This window comes from Alexandromys fortis, unplaced genomic scaffold (genome assembly GCF_014885135.2).
Source record: "Alexandromys fortis isolate MF-2015 unplaced genomic scaffold, M_Fortis_MF-2015_v1.1 scaffold_26, whole genome shotgun sequence".
Classification (NCBI taxonomy): Eukaryota; Metazoa; Chordata; class Mammalia; order Rodentia; family Cricetidae; genus Alexandromys; species Alexandromys fortis.
In genome coordinates this window covers 9,623,124-9,638,151 of record NW_026067894.1, presented here as the reverse complement: position 1 = coordinate 9,638,151, position 15,028 = coordinate 9,623,124, and the positions used below count along the sequence as shown (strand labels likewise).

At 50.7% G+C, this 15,028-nt stretch overlaps 1 protein-coding gene across 1 annotated transcript in view; it reads right to left on the bottom strand.

Moving 5' to 3' along the window:
* Positions 1-508: 508 nt before the first annotated feature.
* Positions 509-15,028, bottom strand: part of Oprd1 (opioid receptor delta 1) — a 30,381-nt gene continuing 15,861 nt past the window's right edge. The window contains exons 2-3 of the mRNA XM_050151535.1: positions 5,930-6,279; positions 509-2,961 (exon numbers count right to left, since the gene is read on the bottom strand). Coding sequence (XP_050007492.1) covers positions 2,420-2,961; positions 5,930-6,279 — 892 coding nt within the window. The 3' untranslated portion in view covers positions 509-2,419. The remainder of the gene's footprint in view (positions 2,962-5,929; positions 6,280-15,028) is intronic.

Genomic DNA, 15,028 nt, shown 5'->3' with positions numbered 1-15,028 from the left:
GGGCTATGGTGGCTGAGCCGGCCTGATGTCTGTCAGTGGTGATCTTTACACCGCATCCTGGGTACAGTTATCCCAAGGTTCTGGGATTTTAGGGACTTCCCACTGAGTAAAGAATGGGTTTTGTCCATCAAGGGAGCCTTCCCCGCTAGCCTAGCTCCTGCCTCCCTGGAGGCTGGTTCAGTCCTTGCTGGAGTGACAGCCTCCAGCTTTTGTTCCAAAGAAATGACTGTCAAGAAGAAAAGAGGTATATTGTCTCTCTCCTTTTTTTTTTTTTTGTTTGAGACAAAAGCGTCAATTTCTTTCCATCTGTCCCAAAAAAGGAAGAGAATTAAATTTGTTTTTACAAGGATGTCATCAGGCTGCTTCAATACGGAGTCAGGCAGGTTGCTCAGGCAGTGGGGGAGGCATGGGGGACAAGGGAAACAATGACATCCAGGGGAGCTGGGATCCAGGAGTGCCTGGATGAGTTCCTATGTCTACTCTCAGCAGCTAGAAGGGGGCAGCGAGGGCAGAAACCCAGGGGGCAAACAAAGAGGCAGCAAAGGGCCTTGCCGACGTCATTGCTATAAAAAACAAAAAACCTTCTTACCTCAGTGCTTTCAAACTTGGCTCCTACCTGGGCAGCTCCAGTCCCTGAGAGCCACTAACACCAGACATCTGATGGGCAGGAGGAAAGGGAGGGAATTCTTCCAGGTTCTTATCAAGGGTCCAAGTATTTGGTAGTTCTGATAACCCCCACTCACGCTAAGGTACCACACGTCGTGAGCTCAAACAAGGGAGGTCTCTGGGCTCCAGCATTGATCCAGACACTAGGGCCCTGGGAACTCCAAAAGTATCCACCCTCAGGCTCCACGACTAACCTGGAAGCAGAAGCCTGCCTCTCTGTCTAGTCTCCCCCAACACACACTTTTGTTTTCATTTGTTTTTTGAGACAGGAACTCACTCTGCAGATCAAGCTGGACTCGAACTTACAGAGATTCTCCTGCCTCTATCTCCAAGGTTCTGGGATTAAAGGCCTGCGCCACCATGCCCAGCTCCATTTTGTTTTTGTTTTGTTTGTTTTGATATTTTGAGACAGTGTTTCATCCTAGCTGTCCTGGAATTAGCTCTGTAGACCGGGCTGGCCTGCCCCATCCTCCCGATATTAAAGGCATGCATCACCACTGCCTGGCCACATGTTTTTTAAAGACTTATTTTATGTCTATGAGTGTATTTCCTGCATGTATGTATGTGCACCATGTTCGTGCCTGGTGCCCACAGAGGTCAGAAGAGAGCATCAGATTTACTGGGACTGGAGATGGTTGTGAGCCACCAGGCGGGGGCTGGGAACTGAATCTGTGCCCTCTGTGAGAATAACAAGTGCACCAAAGCCCTGAGCCGCGGTTCTAGCTCTACTTCCGTTTCTCCACACTAAAGCTTGCTGGGTTTGGAGTCCCGGAACCTTCTCGCTCCTTCCTGAGCCTCAAAGATCCCGTTAGAACTTGATTCTGGGGGCCTTGCTCCATTGTCCACGGAGCCACTGCTTCTGCCCCCACGACCTGTCCCCAGCCCCACGGGGTCGCCAGGCCGTGGATGCTATTCAATTCAGAGTTACCCATACGGTTTGTTTTTTGTTTGTTTTGCTGTTGTTTGGAAGTTTTTTTGTTTGTTTTGTCTCATTGATCCCAGAACCTCACATAAACACCCTGCCACTGAGCTACACCCCCAACTCTCTTTACTTTTAATTTTTAAACACTCAGGTGCCCAGGCTGGCCTTTAACTCTCCAGCCTGAACCTCCAGCATGACTGGGATTACACAAACCTGCCCCATCAGGCCAGCTTGTATTCTTTATATAAAGAATTAAATAGGACCTAGCCTCAGCGAGTTTAGTCGGTCGGTTAGTTAGAACGCGGTGAGAGTCTGTTCTCTTCTCCAAACTGAGCCCCCCACCTCCGCCCCGCCCCGGGGGGTGCATTTATCTCCTGACCCTAAAGTGCCCTTCCTGACTGCCTGTTGGGTCCCTTCACCTTCTCTAAGAAGAGGCTGCTCCCCATAATACAAAAGCCCAGAGTCTCGCTGCCACCATCCTTCCTGCCCCTCCTGGTTTCTAGAGCTGAAATCCTCAGGTCTTGGACAGAAACTGGGTGTTCAAAAGGCCAGAGCCTGTGGCTGTCCCAAGTCTTGAAGCTCTGCCCCATTGGAAAGGCCTGACTAAAGGATCCAGTTTAGAGCCTCGGGTGTCACTCTCTCTCTCTGGAGTTGCCAGCTCTGCCCCCACCCCTCCAATCCATAGCCTCGGATCCCTCAGGTCCCGTCCCTGCCAGAGGCCACCCCTCTGCGCAGGCCTCATTCCAGCTGCCCAGATGGTGGCCCGGGCCTCCCAGGGGGCTCGGTGTGGCCGCCAGGTCACTTCACTTGGGTGGGGTGCTTAGCGGGAGGTCAGGCGGCAGCACCACCGCCAGGGCCATCGGAGGGGGTACAGGCGGTGACGCGCTCACGCGCGGTGGTCTGGCGGCCACGGCGGAGGCTGCCGGGTTCCTGGCGGCCGCAGGGCCCGCGACAAAGCTGGCGGAAGCAGCGCTTGAAGTTCTCGTCCAGGAAGGCATAGAGCACAGGGTTGAGGCTGCTGTTGGCGTAGCCCAGCGCAATGCACAGGTGCAGCGCGGCCACCACGAGTGGGTCGCGCCGATTGATGTCCACCAGCGTCCAGACGATGACGAAGATGTGGATGGGCGCCCAGCACACTACGAAGGCGCCCACCACCACCAGCACCATGCGTGTGATGCGCCGCAGGCTGCGGTCCTTCTCCTTGGAGCCCGACAGCAGGCGCACACTGCGCAGGCGCAGCAGCATGAGGCCATAGCACACGGTGATGATGAGGATCGGCACCACGAAGGCGAAGAGGAACACGCAGATCTTGGTCACCGTGTCCCAGTACCAGCTGGGGCTGGGGAACTGGAGCATGCATACCACTGCTCCGTCTGAGCCCGGGAAACAAGGAAAGACAAGGGTCAGAGGTCTGTGTGCCTAAGGGGCCCTGTCTGCTTGCTCCCTTTCAAGATGATTGATGCCTATATTGTCCCTTTACGTGCTGAACTCCTTCTTCTGCTTAAAGACCCCAGAATTGTTCCTCACCTGGGAGGTCCTCTTCTGTGTTTTCTCTCAGGCCGTTTGTAAGCCCCTATGTCCTTGGACGACATTAATAATTTATCGCGGCCTGGTAAGGGCAGTCGTGATGCTAACTCAGCAACTCCCCTACTACCTGTTTCCAAAATCGCTCCAGTGGGTTGGTTAGTACTGAAGATTGATTCTGAGGGTGAGTTAGGGCTGGAGATGTAATTCAGTTGCTAGAGTGCCCAGCATGCACTAAGCCCTGGGTTCAGTTCCCAGCACTGTATAAACTTGACCTGATGGCACATGCCTATAACCCAAGCACTCAGGAGATAGAGGCAGGGAGGAGCAGAAGTTCAAGGCCATCCTTGACTACATTAACTTCTAGGTTAGCTTGAGCTATATAAGATTCCCCACACACACACAAAAAAAAAAGCCTGAGTTAGGAGTCTAACTCCAGCCCAGATGTGTATGGCCTTGGGCAGATTACTCGCTGTCTTCACGTTTCCTTATGGTGGGGCTAACTGCCAAATGCACATTTCTTTAGTAGTGGTTAGATATATTTGTTCTCTGTGTGTATCTGCCACATACACATGTGGAGGTTATAGGACAATGTGCAGATCTCAGTTAATGTCAACAATAACCCTGTACCAGGCGAGGTAGCTCAAACCTCCAGTCCCACTGGTGACTCAGGAGCCTGAGGCAGGAGCATCCCAGGTGCAAGGCTAGGAAAAGGTACATACTGAGACTATGTCCAAAAGCAAAATAAAACAGCAGAGCCCTTCCCAACAGCCAGCACTGTAGAAAGAGGAAGGGAAGCATCCTGTTCCTGGAGAACAGGCTTGGGCCACACGAGCATCTCAGAGGATGTCTTAGGGTTCTGATGCAGGCCGGAAGCTGACCCAAGGGATGCTCCAGATCTCTTGGAGCCACACAGTGGACTTGCAGCCCGCGAGTCATGAGAAGGGGGCTGGAGTCCTTCAGACTGTCAGAAGCCCCGGGGATGACTGAGGACCAGTGTGTCATGTGAGCGATGATGCTCCGAGAGGGAGGAGTGAGGTCCTTTTGCCTCGGCTTCCAGCAAGCCTGCAGCTAATGAAGCATCAACTGAAGGCTGACATTGAGCAATGGGCCCTGCTGCTCAGTTAAAAGCAGTTGCTCAAAGGCTGTATAATGGCACTGGGGATCTGCCCTTGTGGCCATCAAGGTGTCTATGGCGTCTCCCACCAACCCTCTTCCCTTTCCCTACCCTGAGCATCAAGCTTCTACAGACTTCTACCCAGGGACCAAAAGAAAGGAGAGACCTGAGGGCAGGAGCCTTTAGGTCAAAGGTCAACTTCCATCCAGTGACTGCCTGGGAGACTGGAACTAAACCGCCCGACTTGATTCTGTTTTCGATCAGGGTCTGGATATATAATATAAAGTGGCCTTGGATTCAGGGTCTTTCTCAGTCTCCTGTGTGCTGGGGTTATGGGCACGTATCACCACGTTGTGTCTCAGTCAGAGGAGGGGAAGGGGGAGAGGTATCTCCGGCCTTGTCCATGAGGAGATAGGGCTCAGAGGTTGGCTGCTAATGCATAGGCACCCTTCCTTCCTTACGTCATGGTGGGGCCATGTGGGCAGTCAGCACTAGGAAGGGATGGACAAGAACACTGAAGAGTGGTTATGACTTCTCCTGATTTCCTTATTTATGCGCTGACCAGACAGCAAGAGTAGAAGACTTGGACACCTTCCCTGGGAGCCTGGGTTACCCCCAGACTATCCTCCTACCCAGTGGATTGTAGTGGACTGAGAAGTAAACGTCTATGGGTTGGGGATGTTTGTTACAGCAGCTACAGAGACGGATACAGACACCCCAGGAGATGCGCCTGTCGCCACTCCCTGCTGACCACTCTCTAGGTCTTGCTTTGGTCATTTGGACAATGGTATTTTTTTTTCCTCCTTATTTTCCTTTCTTTGTTTTTGAGACGGTTTTAGGTAGCCCAGGGTGGGCTAAAGCTAGCCTTGAACTCCTGATCTTCTTGCAAGGTCTATGGGTATGCAGCACCTGATCTACACTGGGGATTGATCCCGGGGCTCTGTGCGTCCTGAGCAAGCTCTCTACAAACAGAACTACATCCTCCCAGAAGTCCCTCTCTCCAGGCTCTTAGCCCATACCCAGGCTGGTCTCTCAAGACCTTCCTGCCTCAAGCTCCTGATGCCAGGATTAGCCCTGTATGTATTAGATACCCAACTTCCAGCTGTCTTCTTTTTTAATTTTTTAATTATGTGTATGGGGGAGGGGAGGGGCACATGAATGCACGTGCCCACAGAGGTTGGAGGTGTGAGATTCCCCCGGGAGCTGGGGTTACAGGCAATTGTTAGCCATCTGATATGGGTGCCGGGAATCAAACTCGGGTCCTCAGAAAGAGCAGTGTGTGTTCTTAACCACTGAGTCATCTCTCCAGGCCCCCCAGTGGTTTTCAGAAGTGGGATAAATGGAAGTTTAGGATGGGCCTGCAGAGTCTGTAGCCTCTGCTGTTGAATGTCCAGGACAATCATACCTTGGCCATTTATGCGTCTCCCTGGCCGGTATTATTCACAGTCCTGGCCAGCCAGTCCGTAAATCTATTATAGATTCCTTTTGGCCAGCAACCTACCAACCAGTGGTTCATCTTCACAGCAGTCTACCACCCACACTTCGCATTGGCTGGCTCTCCACCCCACTAGCCAATCCACTCCTTTCGTTGCTCTGTAACCCCTCCCAGTTGCCCAAATAAACGCCCTGGAAATCCACAGCCACAGAGGTCAACAGGTGGTCGGGCCTCCATAGCAGCTTCCTCGCGCACGCGCACTCACCCCGCGGTCGGGTCACTGCCATGACCATGATGGGGACCCCAACACCGGAAGCCAGGACCCAGATGCAGATGTTGATCAGCTTGGCCTTGGCAGGCGTTCGGAAGTCCAAGGCCTTGACCGGGTGGCAGACGGCGATGTAGCGGTCCACGCTCATCATGGTGAGGGTGAAGATGCTGGTGAACATGTTGTAGTAGTCAATGGACAGCACCGCCTTGCACAGCAGCTCCCCGAACGGCCACGTTTCCATCAGGTACTTGGCGCTCTGGAAGGGCAGCGTGCTGGTGGCCAGCGCATCAGCCAAGGCCAGGTTGAAGATGTAGATGTTGGTGGCGGTCTTCAACTTAGTGTACCTTAGAAGGAAGAGCAACGGGTGACTACCCACCTCGTGGGTTTCAGTTTTCATTACTCCGGGGGAGTAGAGGGAATTCATCAAAAATACACAAAGGGCTGGCCCGGTGTGGTGTCAATGCCTGCAATCCCAGCACTCAGGAAGCTAACCCATGAGGACTGGGGGTTCAGGACCAGCCTGGGCTACATGAGGCCCTTTCTAAAAAAAAAAAAGTAAAAAGGTTGGGAGCCAAGGTGGGCTTGGGCCTTGCACCACCCAGCTGACCATCACTCCTTCTCCCAGAAGCAGATGGGTAAGGGTCTCTCTGGAGCCTACGATCCCAGCGCTGGGGAGGCTGATGATGCGTTCAAGGCCAGCCTGAGCTACCTATGATAATGAGTGTGACAGAGAACCTGAGTTCAATTCCCAACACCAGCTCCAGGGAGAGAATCTCACAATGAATGGTACCTTGCCTCCAAAAAAAAAAAAAAAAGGAAGGAAGGGGTCAGGGGTCAGGAGAGTAAGGTTGTGAGTATTTAGTGAGATGATAGACAATGTAGCCCTGAGCCCAGGGATGTATAGAATAGAATCTATAGAATCTAGAATATATCAAATCTGGAATGTATAGAATGTATATATAATGCGCCCCTGAGTCCAGGGATTTATACACTCAGGACACAGGCAGGGTGCAGCTCGGCTGTCGGAGGCCTTGCCCAGCAGAGGTCAGAAAACAACTTATGGAGGTCCATTCTTACCCACCCCGGGGTGTTATCCATCTGTATAGAATGCAGTTGGGAATTAGACCATTTTCCTAGTCTTTGGGGAATATGATTGCTCAGCTCTGAGTGAGGGGTTCTGCTGGGACCTTACACCTTGAAGTGTCCTCTGTGGTAGCCCGGGGCTTCTGGTTCTTTGTTGGTTCCATTCAGGCCTCCTAACCCCACACAACTGGACCCATCCCACTGTGAATGCCACAGTTCATTCCCTTTCCTGTCCCCGCGCTGTGAGGAAGGTGAGCCACATTCACCGCCACACATCATAACCCAGGGTGTGAGACGCCCTGAACACTCCCAGCATACTTCACGCTCTGGGCTGCAGACAGCCATCCACGATGCAGCAGGCCCTTGCATGACCAGCATATACAGTCGCGGTCCCTTAGGTACAGGGCCTGGGCTGGGTACCGGGTGGTATGGAGGAGGCTGTTCTAGAGCAGCACCAGCACTGGCTTCTTAAAAACCCAGCCACTTGCTAGGCGGTGGTGGTGAACACCTTTAATCCCCTCACTTGGGATTTAGTTTAAAAAAAAAAAAAAAAGGCTCCCCTCATTGTCCTCCACGACCAGCGTCTGTCCCAAAATAACTACTCTTTGCTCTGGGTCTTGAGCAGAGAAACTTTTCGCTCAGAGAATTGCGAGTCTCGGAAGTGTCTTCATCAGGCTGTGGATCACAGCTGTGTGGGAGGCGGTCCCGAGCCCACAGCTGACTCGTCTAATTTCTCTGCTCTTACACGGAACAATTCGAGGCTGTTCTTTGCCTGCTATTTTGATTTGTGATGGATCCTTCCATCCCCAGAGGGGGCTGGGCTGCTGGTGAGTGAGAACCTAGGCTGCTGGGCTGGTCCACGTGGGGCTGAAGGGCCTCCCTCTCTCTTGTCCTCTATAGCCACACCTTACCCTGGTGGCCTCCTTAGGCTCCTGCTCCAGCCAGAAAACAAATCGTACCTCATTTCTGCTCTCAACCCCCAGAATCCCCCCAAAACACCATCTATGTTCCATAAGTGGGCTCCAACCTTACCCCTGGGGTCCAGGCTTTCCGGATCTATCTGACGAATGTCCTGGGTCACACTGACCTTTCTGCTATTCCTCAGACACGTCAAACCCAGCGCCCCCTCAGGACTTTTGGACTTACTGCCATCCTCATCAGTCAAGTGTATTGCCACTCCACTTGGCTCATGTCTCTTTTCAGACCGCCTCTTCTGAGAGGCCCACTCCAATCACCTTCTCTTGGGCTGCTTCCGTCTTTCTAGCACACGCCACTGTCTCGTGTTCTCCCTGACGGAATTCTCTTTACTCCCAGGACTCTGGCCTCTCTAGGTTCCCCGAGTTAGAGGATTTGGACCATTCTGTTCCCTGGAAGCAACAGGCTCCCTCAGACAAGTATCATGTCTTATACCAGGGCTCGGGGTGTCACCCCTGAAAGGCAGATCTGTGTGACCCACTGTGTGAACTTCCACAGTCCTCACCAGCAGCCCCGCAGACCGGCATGCCTTCCCATGTCTGGTCACGTGTGGATTCCTCAGTGGGGCTGTCTAGCAAGCTGTTTTCCCTGGGACACACCTCTGTGAACCATTTGTCTGGTGGACCAATTTCCAAACTACAAGCACCAAAAAATTATAAAATCATGTTTCTGCCAATGTAACACAAAGTGCAGAGTGTCAGAGTGTAAACACCATCCTCTGTCCTCTCTCTCCTCCGTCCTGCTCCCCGCCAGCATCCACGGCGAAGGCTTTATCTGTCCTCTCGACTGTTAGATCTCAAATCCTGAGGTCCATCCCCAGGACCCACATACAAGAAGGTAAAAACCAACTTGCACAAGTTGCCCTCTGACTTTCTCAGGCACACCATGGCACATGTGTCGCCCACCCATACACAGAGAGATGTTTTTAATATCCTGGGGGCTAGGGAGACGGCTCAGCAGTACAGCGAACTGACTACTCTTTAAGAGGTTCAGTTCCCAGCACCCACATGGTGGCTCACAGCTGTCTGGAACTACAGTTTCAAGAGGATCTGGCGCCCTCTTCCTGCCCCCATGGGTACTGCATACATATGGCACAAATACATGCAGGCAAGACACTCAAACACATAAATAAAATATAAAAATAAAAAATGTAAAAGAAGATGCTTAGATGATGTTCTCATTTGTCATCTTTAGACACTACTTCTTGGACTTTGCATGTGGTTAAGCAAGACAATGACAACCCCAGAATCTCAGTGGCTGTACTCACCAAAGGTTCGTGTCTCACCTCACAGTCTGCCCAGCTTTACATAGACCTCGCATTCTATGACGCAGTCCTGGGTGGCTCCACTTTTCAAACCCTGTCATTTTAACCCAAGTCCTTCCTGAAGCCAGGAGTCGCGACCCCGCCACCTGCAGGGGGCTCAGTCTTCTCTGTGCCCGGAGAACCAGATAAGCATTTTAGAAAAACATCTAGGGTTTGCTTTGTTCATTGTGTGTGTGTGTGTGTGTGTTTACCATATGTTTTAATATTTACATAGAGAGTCTCACTATGTTGCCCAGGCTGGTCTCTAATTTGTAGGCTCAGACGACCTTCTCACCCAGCTGCTGAGACTATAGGTGCGCCCACGCGTGCACGCTAATTTCACCTGCGTGGAGGCCGTAGGGCTTGGCGGCAGCACCTTACCTGCTGAGCCACCTCAACTCAGCAGCCCAGGACTGACATTCTTCTTACAGCTAACTGTCTGCTTCTGTATCAAAGAGCACATCACGTATACACTTACACCCAACTGTCTGCTTCTGTGTCAAAGAGCACATCACACATACACTTACACCCAACTGTCTGCTTCTGTGTGAAAGAGGACATCACACATACACTTACACCCAACTGTCTGCTTCTGTGTCAAAGAGCACATCATGGGTCCATTTACATCCTTGTGCAGATTTTCCCCCTACAGTCAGCAGCCTCTTTTTCGTCATTGGCTTTATTAGTTTGATTTTTTTTTTTTTTTTTTTTTTTTTGGTTTTTCGAGACAGGGTTTCTCTGTGGCTTTGGAGCCTGTCCTGGAACTAGCTCTGTAGACCAGGCTGGTCTCGAACTCACAGAGATCCGCCTGCCTCTGCCTCCCGAGTGCTGGGATTAAAGGCGTGCGCCACCACGCCCCGGCTAGTTTGAATTTTTTAAAGCCCATTTTGGTCCAGGCTGGCCTGGACCTCGATGTAACTGAGGATGACCTTGAACTCCTGATCTCCTGCCTCCACTTCCTGGGTGCTGAGGTGACTGGGCGTGCGCCTCTGCTCCAGGCTTCAAATGCGCCTTTCATTTATTTCTATGTGCATCTTGCTAAACTTCATCAGACCTGCAAAATGCTTCTCTATTTATCCACATTATCTATGTATTGCTTTGTTTTCCCGTGAGCTCCCTTCTAGACCCTTCCTCCTCCCGTTTGCACCTGAGGCTGGATGCCATCTCGGACCAGCTACCTATCCTGGTTTCCTGGATCCAAAGTCTCCCCGGGTTCATGTCTTCATTTTGGGGGGAGCACATCCTGTAGCCACCTTCTGAGAAAGGTTTATAGGAGGCAAAGTTTTTATCACTTTCTCTGCGATTGTTTTTATATTGATTTCTAATTCCTTTTAATGTAAGTATGATCATGGGTGTAAATAATTTCCCATCAGAACTTTGAGTACATAGGCCGCTCATCGCCTGCCTTGCAGCATCTGGAAGTACTGGAAGCATTCTGATTCTTGATGCCATCTGACCCCCTTACCCTAAAATTCCTAGAATGTTCCCTTTAAGCCTAGTCGTCTGCCAGTTGGTGACGTGGTGCTTTGGGGGTACTCGTTTTCACGTGCAGTCTGCAGATTCATATCCCGTTGTATAAAACGGGCCTCATGCATTGATCTTCTGACTTATTTTCTTCCTTCCTTCCTGATATTTGTGAGAGCAAGGGGTGCTCACACATGCATGCCTGTGTGGAGACCACAGGTTGGCCTCGGGGGTTCCTCTCTATCAATCTCCACCTTATTTTTGGAGACAGGGTTTCCCACCGAACCTGGAGCTTCACAGTTCCGCTAGACAGGCTGTCCAGAAAGCCCCTGGAACCTGCCTGCCTCCGCCTCCCTCCTGCCTATGTACACTTGCCGCAGCAAGGTGCTCTGACGTGAGCACCAGAGATGCGAACTCCGGTCCTCCAGCTTTTACAGCAAGCGCTGTTGCGCACTCAACCACCTCCCACCCTGGCCTTCTAACTTTCTTATAAGGTCTTTTTTGATATAACCTCCAGAGAATGACTGTTTTGTTATTTCTCGAACATTCTGTGTACTTGTTAAAACTTTAGACTCTGGCGACTTATCTTCCCAGTGCTTTCTCTCCTAACAGTTACAGCTTCTTGGGTCATGGCCATAGTGACAGCTCTTTACTCTCCGGGGACACTGGTCATTTCTGGTTTGTGCTTTCTTCCGCTCTGCATTGTCAGCCTGCTTCACTGCCGCAGCTGGCCTGTCTGCTTTGGCCTCTCTTTTGTCCTGCAGAGTCCCTTCAACTGTCTGGTGAGATGGGACTAAAATTCGGTCGTTAGGCAAAAGCTGAATAACGAGCTGGCAGCTGTGAGCCTGAGGATTCATGGGAGGATCCTGAAAACTAGCCCTGTGGGGACTGGTTCTAAGGGACTTCCACACCGAGGACATGTAAGCAACTGTTTTAGAGCTGGGCATAGACACACAGGGCAGTGACGCTGGTACTTGGGAGGTAGAGGCAGAAGGATCAGGAGTTCAAGGCCATCCTCTGCTTTATAGTGAGCATGAGACCCTGTCTCAAAGAAATAAGAAAAAAAAAAAGAAGAAGAAAAAGGAAAGGAAAAGGAAATTAGTTCCTAAAGTTCTCTCCTCTCCCACCTGTGGTGGGAACTTGTGGTTACAGAGCTGAGGAAGGGGCTGATGGGCTCCTCCCGGTTCCATTTGGCATTTCATTATGGCCGAGTTTGCTGACCCTGGGTCCAGGCCTCCAGGGCAAAAACCCTGCTGTCCTGTAGGGGGAGGGGATAATCACCTGGCTGTGCAAGGGGCATAGGTGGGGTGGAGGGGGCAGTAAGGGTCTTTATACTTCTGTGGACAGCCAATCTCCTACCCCATCAATCCCAAGATGCTTACCCTGTTCAGTTACATCTCTGTCACTCACTTAGAACCTTCTAAAACGCATACTGACCTCTTCCCGAGAAGAAAAACTAAAGCACACAGATGAAGTGACTTTTCCCGATTGTGTGTCCGGTTAGCATATCAAGAGGGCATTTAACTCTGGCAGTCAAGCCCGGGCACCGCTAACCACTTTGCCATACCACCCCTTCTGTCCCCTATTACAAACTGAAGTCTGTTTATACACTTGAGTTTTGTTCTGTTTTGTTTTTTCTTCCAGACAGGGTTTCTCTGTGTAGCTTTGGAACCTGTCCTAAAACTTGCTCTGTAGATCAGGCTGACCTCGAACTCACAGTGATCCATCTGCCTCTGCTTCCTGAGTGCTGGGATTAATGGCATGCACCACCATCACCACCTGACCGCACTTGGTTTTTTTTTTAAAGATTTAATTTATGTGTAGGTGTATGTATGCTTCATGAGGAGGCCAGAAGAGGGTATCAGATCCCCAGAGTTAGAGTTATAGGCAGTTGAGAGGTTTGGGAACTGGACTTGGGTCCTCTGGTTCTTAATTTCTGAACCAGCTCCCTGGCCATGTGGTTTCAAGCCACTGAGTCTGCCATAGAAGAGTGATGATGTTGAGCATCTTTCATTGTAGCGCTGGGTTGTGACTCAGTGGTAAAGCACCTACTTAGCATGCACAGAGCCCTGGGTTTATCCTCAGCACTGGAAAATAAAAAATACCACCCGCTGGACCAGACCCAGAGAAAGCTCTGTCTGAACCACTATTGACTCTTCAATGCTTTTAGGAAATCTTTTTCCCTTAAGTCAAAAATCCCCATTAGCTGATCTTGAATTATGTAGCTGCCTGGGCACTTGCTCCGGAACAGCCATCTCGGCATTCTTTCTCTTCTTAGAACACCGAGGGCCTGAACACCTTCCCTCCTGAGCCTGGAAGTCATTCATTCTTCTGTCAAACCAGCCTAATTTAGGAGGATGAGTACCACATCTTTTCCTAATTTGGGAGATGGGTACCACTTCTATTGGTAACTCAGGAGGATAGGTACCACTTCTATTTGTAACTCAGGAGGATGGGTACCACTTCTATTCATAACTCAGGAGGATGGGTACCACTTCTATTCGTAACTTGGGAGGATGGGTACCACATCTTTTCATAACTCGGGAGGATGGGTACCACTTCTATTCATTTTCCTTCTTCAGATGGAGACTGGGTGTGCTCTGTGAGGGGACCTTTCTGCTCATCCATACAACCAGAGCCACAGGGACTTCATAATGGTCCGTGGAGTCTGGGGAACTGGGTTTCCTCAACTCAAAACCTGCCCCCATGCACACTGAATGAATGAAGGATTTCCTCCACAGGCAAATTCAGGGTAGCTGGTCAGAGTGCCAAGAACCTAACCCTGGGAGCCCAGAGATGGTCGAAACTTCCCCTCCTAGTACAAGGCATTCTTGGGACTGGTCTGACCACTTAGTGGGTTATTTGCATTCTTCTGTCTCTTTCTCTCTTTTGTTTTGGTTTCTTTGTGTAGCCTTGGCTGTCCTTGAATTCATTCTGTAGACAAGGCTGAGCTCGAACTCACAGAGATCTATCTACCTCTGCCTCCTGAATGCTGGGATCAAGTTGTGCACCACCATTGTCTGGTGCTTTCTTGAAGCAATACTCTTGGAGTGATGGGGCCACAGTAGTGCATGCTGTTAATCCTAGCATGTGAGAGGGAGAAGCAGGTAGATCTCAATGAGTTTGAAACCAGTCTACAAAGTAAATTCCAGGCCAGCAAAGGCAACATATCAAGACCCTGCCTCAAAATAAATAAATAATAAACGAATGAATAAATAATATAAAATTCTTGAAGTGTATTTTCTTTCTTTCACGAGCCAGACACTAAGAAGCAGCGAATGCCTGATCTTTGTCCCGCCTCACTGCAACCTTGGGTTAATACCCTCATACTGGATTGGCAGTACAAACCTGTAATTCCAGCACTTAGGAGACTGGAGCAGGAGGATTGTCAAGAGTTCAAGGCCAGCCTGGGTGGGCTACAGAGTTAAACCCTGTCCAAAAGAAAAAAGGAAGGAAGGAAGGAAGGAAGGAAGGAAGGAAGGAAGGAAGGAAGGAAGGAAGACATTCTCTTTCTATATGATGAGCCGTGCAGATCTCAAAGATGTGTGGCTTAGGAAAGGGACAGTGAGAGAACTCAGACTCAGACCTAGACGGTCCCAGAGCGCTAACTCAAAGCCCCTGCCCCACAGCTCCCTAGTTTTCCCCTGTCGCTCACTTTGTCAGGGTTTTCCCTGCTCTGGGCATGGGTCCAGACTCGGGTGGCTTTCCCACGTTCCAGGCCTCTCTGGATAAGCAGAGATAACCTGCTCACAGGTCAACTGCTTAGGTATGACCAGACTTATTAATAATGTCACAGGCACAGTGACAGGTCCAGGGGGCAAGGAGGAGAAGGTCCACTAGGAACAAAACACTCACCTATGTCTGAGGTTTCTGGGCAGCGGGAGTGCCTCTGCCTTGGTTTGCTTCAGTAGATGCTAAACATCTATTAGACATTTACTGTGTGCCAGGCACTCAGACAAGCCATTTACATCACTTAATCTCCACAGCACTCCATGGGGTAGCAATTACAGACCTCAATTTATCAAGCCGGGTAATGAACCTGTCGAGGTTACAGTCAGGAAGAAGAGGTGTGGCGAGAGCCTACTGGTCTACCTCAAGACTGGTGTTCCCTCTGAACTCAGGATTTAGCTTCTCCCCTGAGCACTCAGTGGGGGTTGTGCACGTCCCTCACACGTTCTGTGTTGATTAAACATGAGATCCCAAGACAGGGACAGCATTTGTCTTGCTTCACTAAGAGCCTCACACCTACAGAGCAGGCGCCTAGGCCA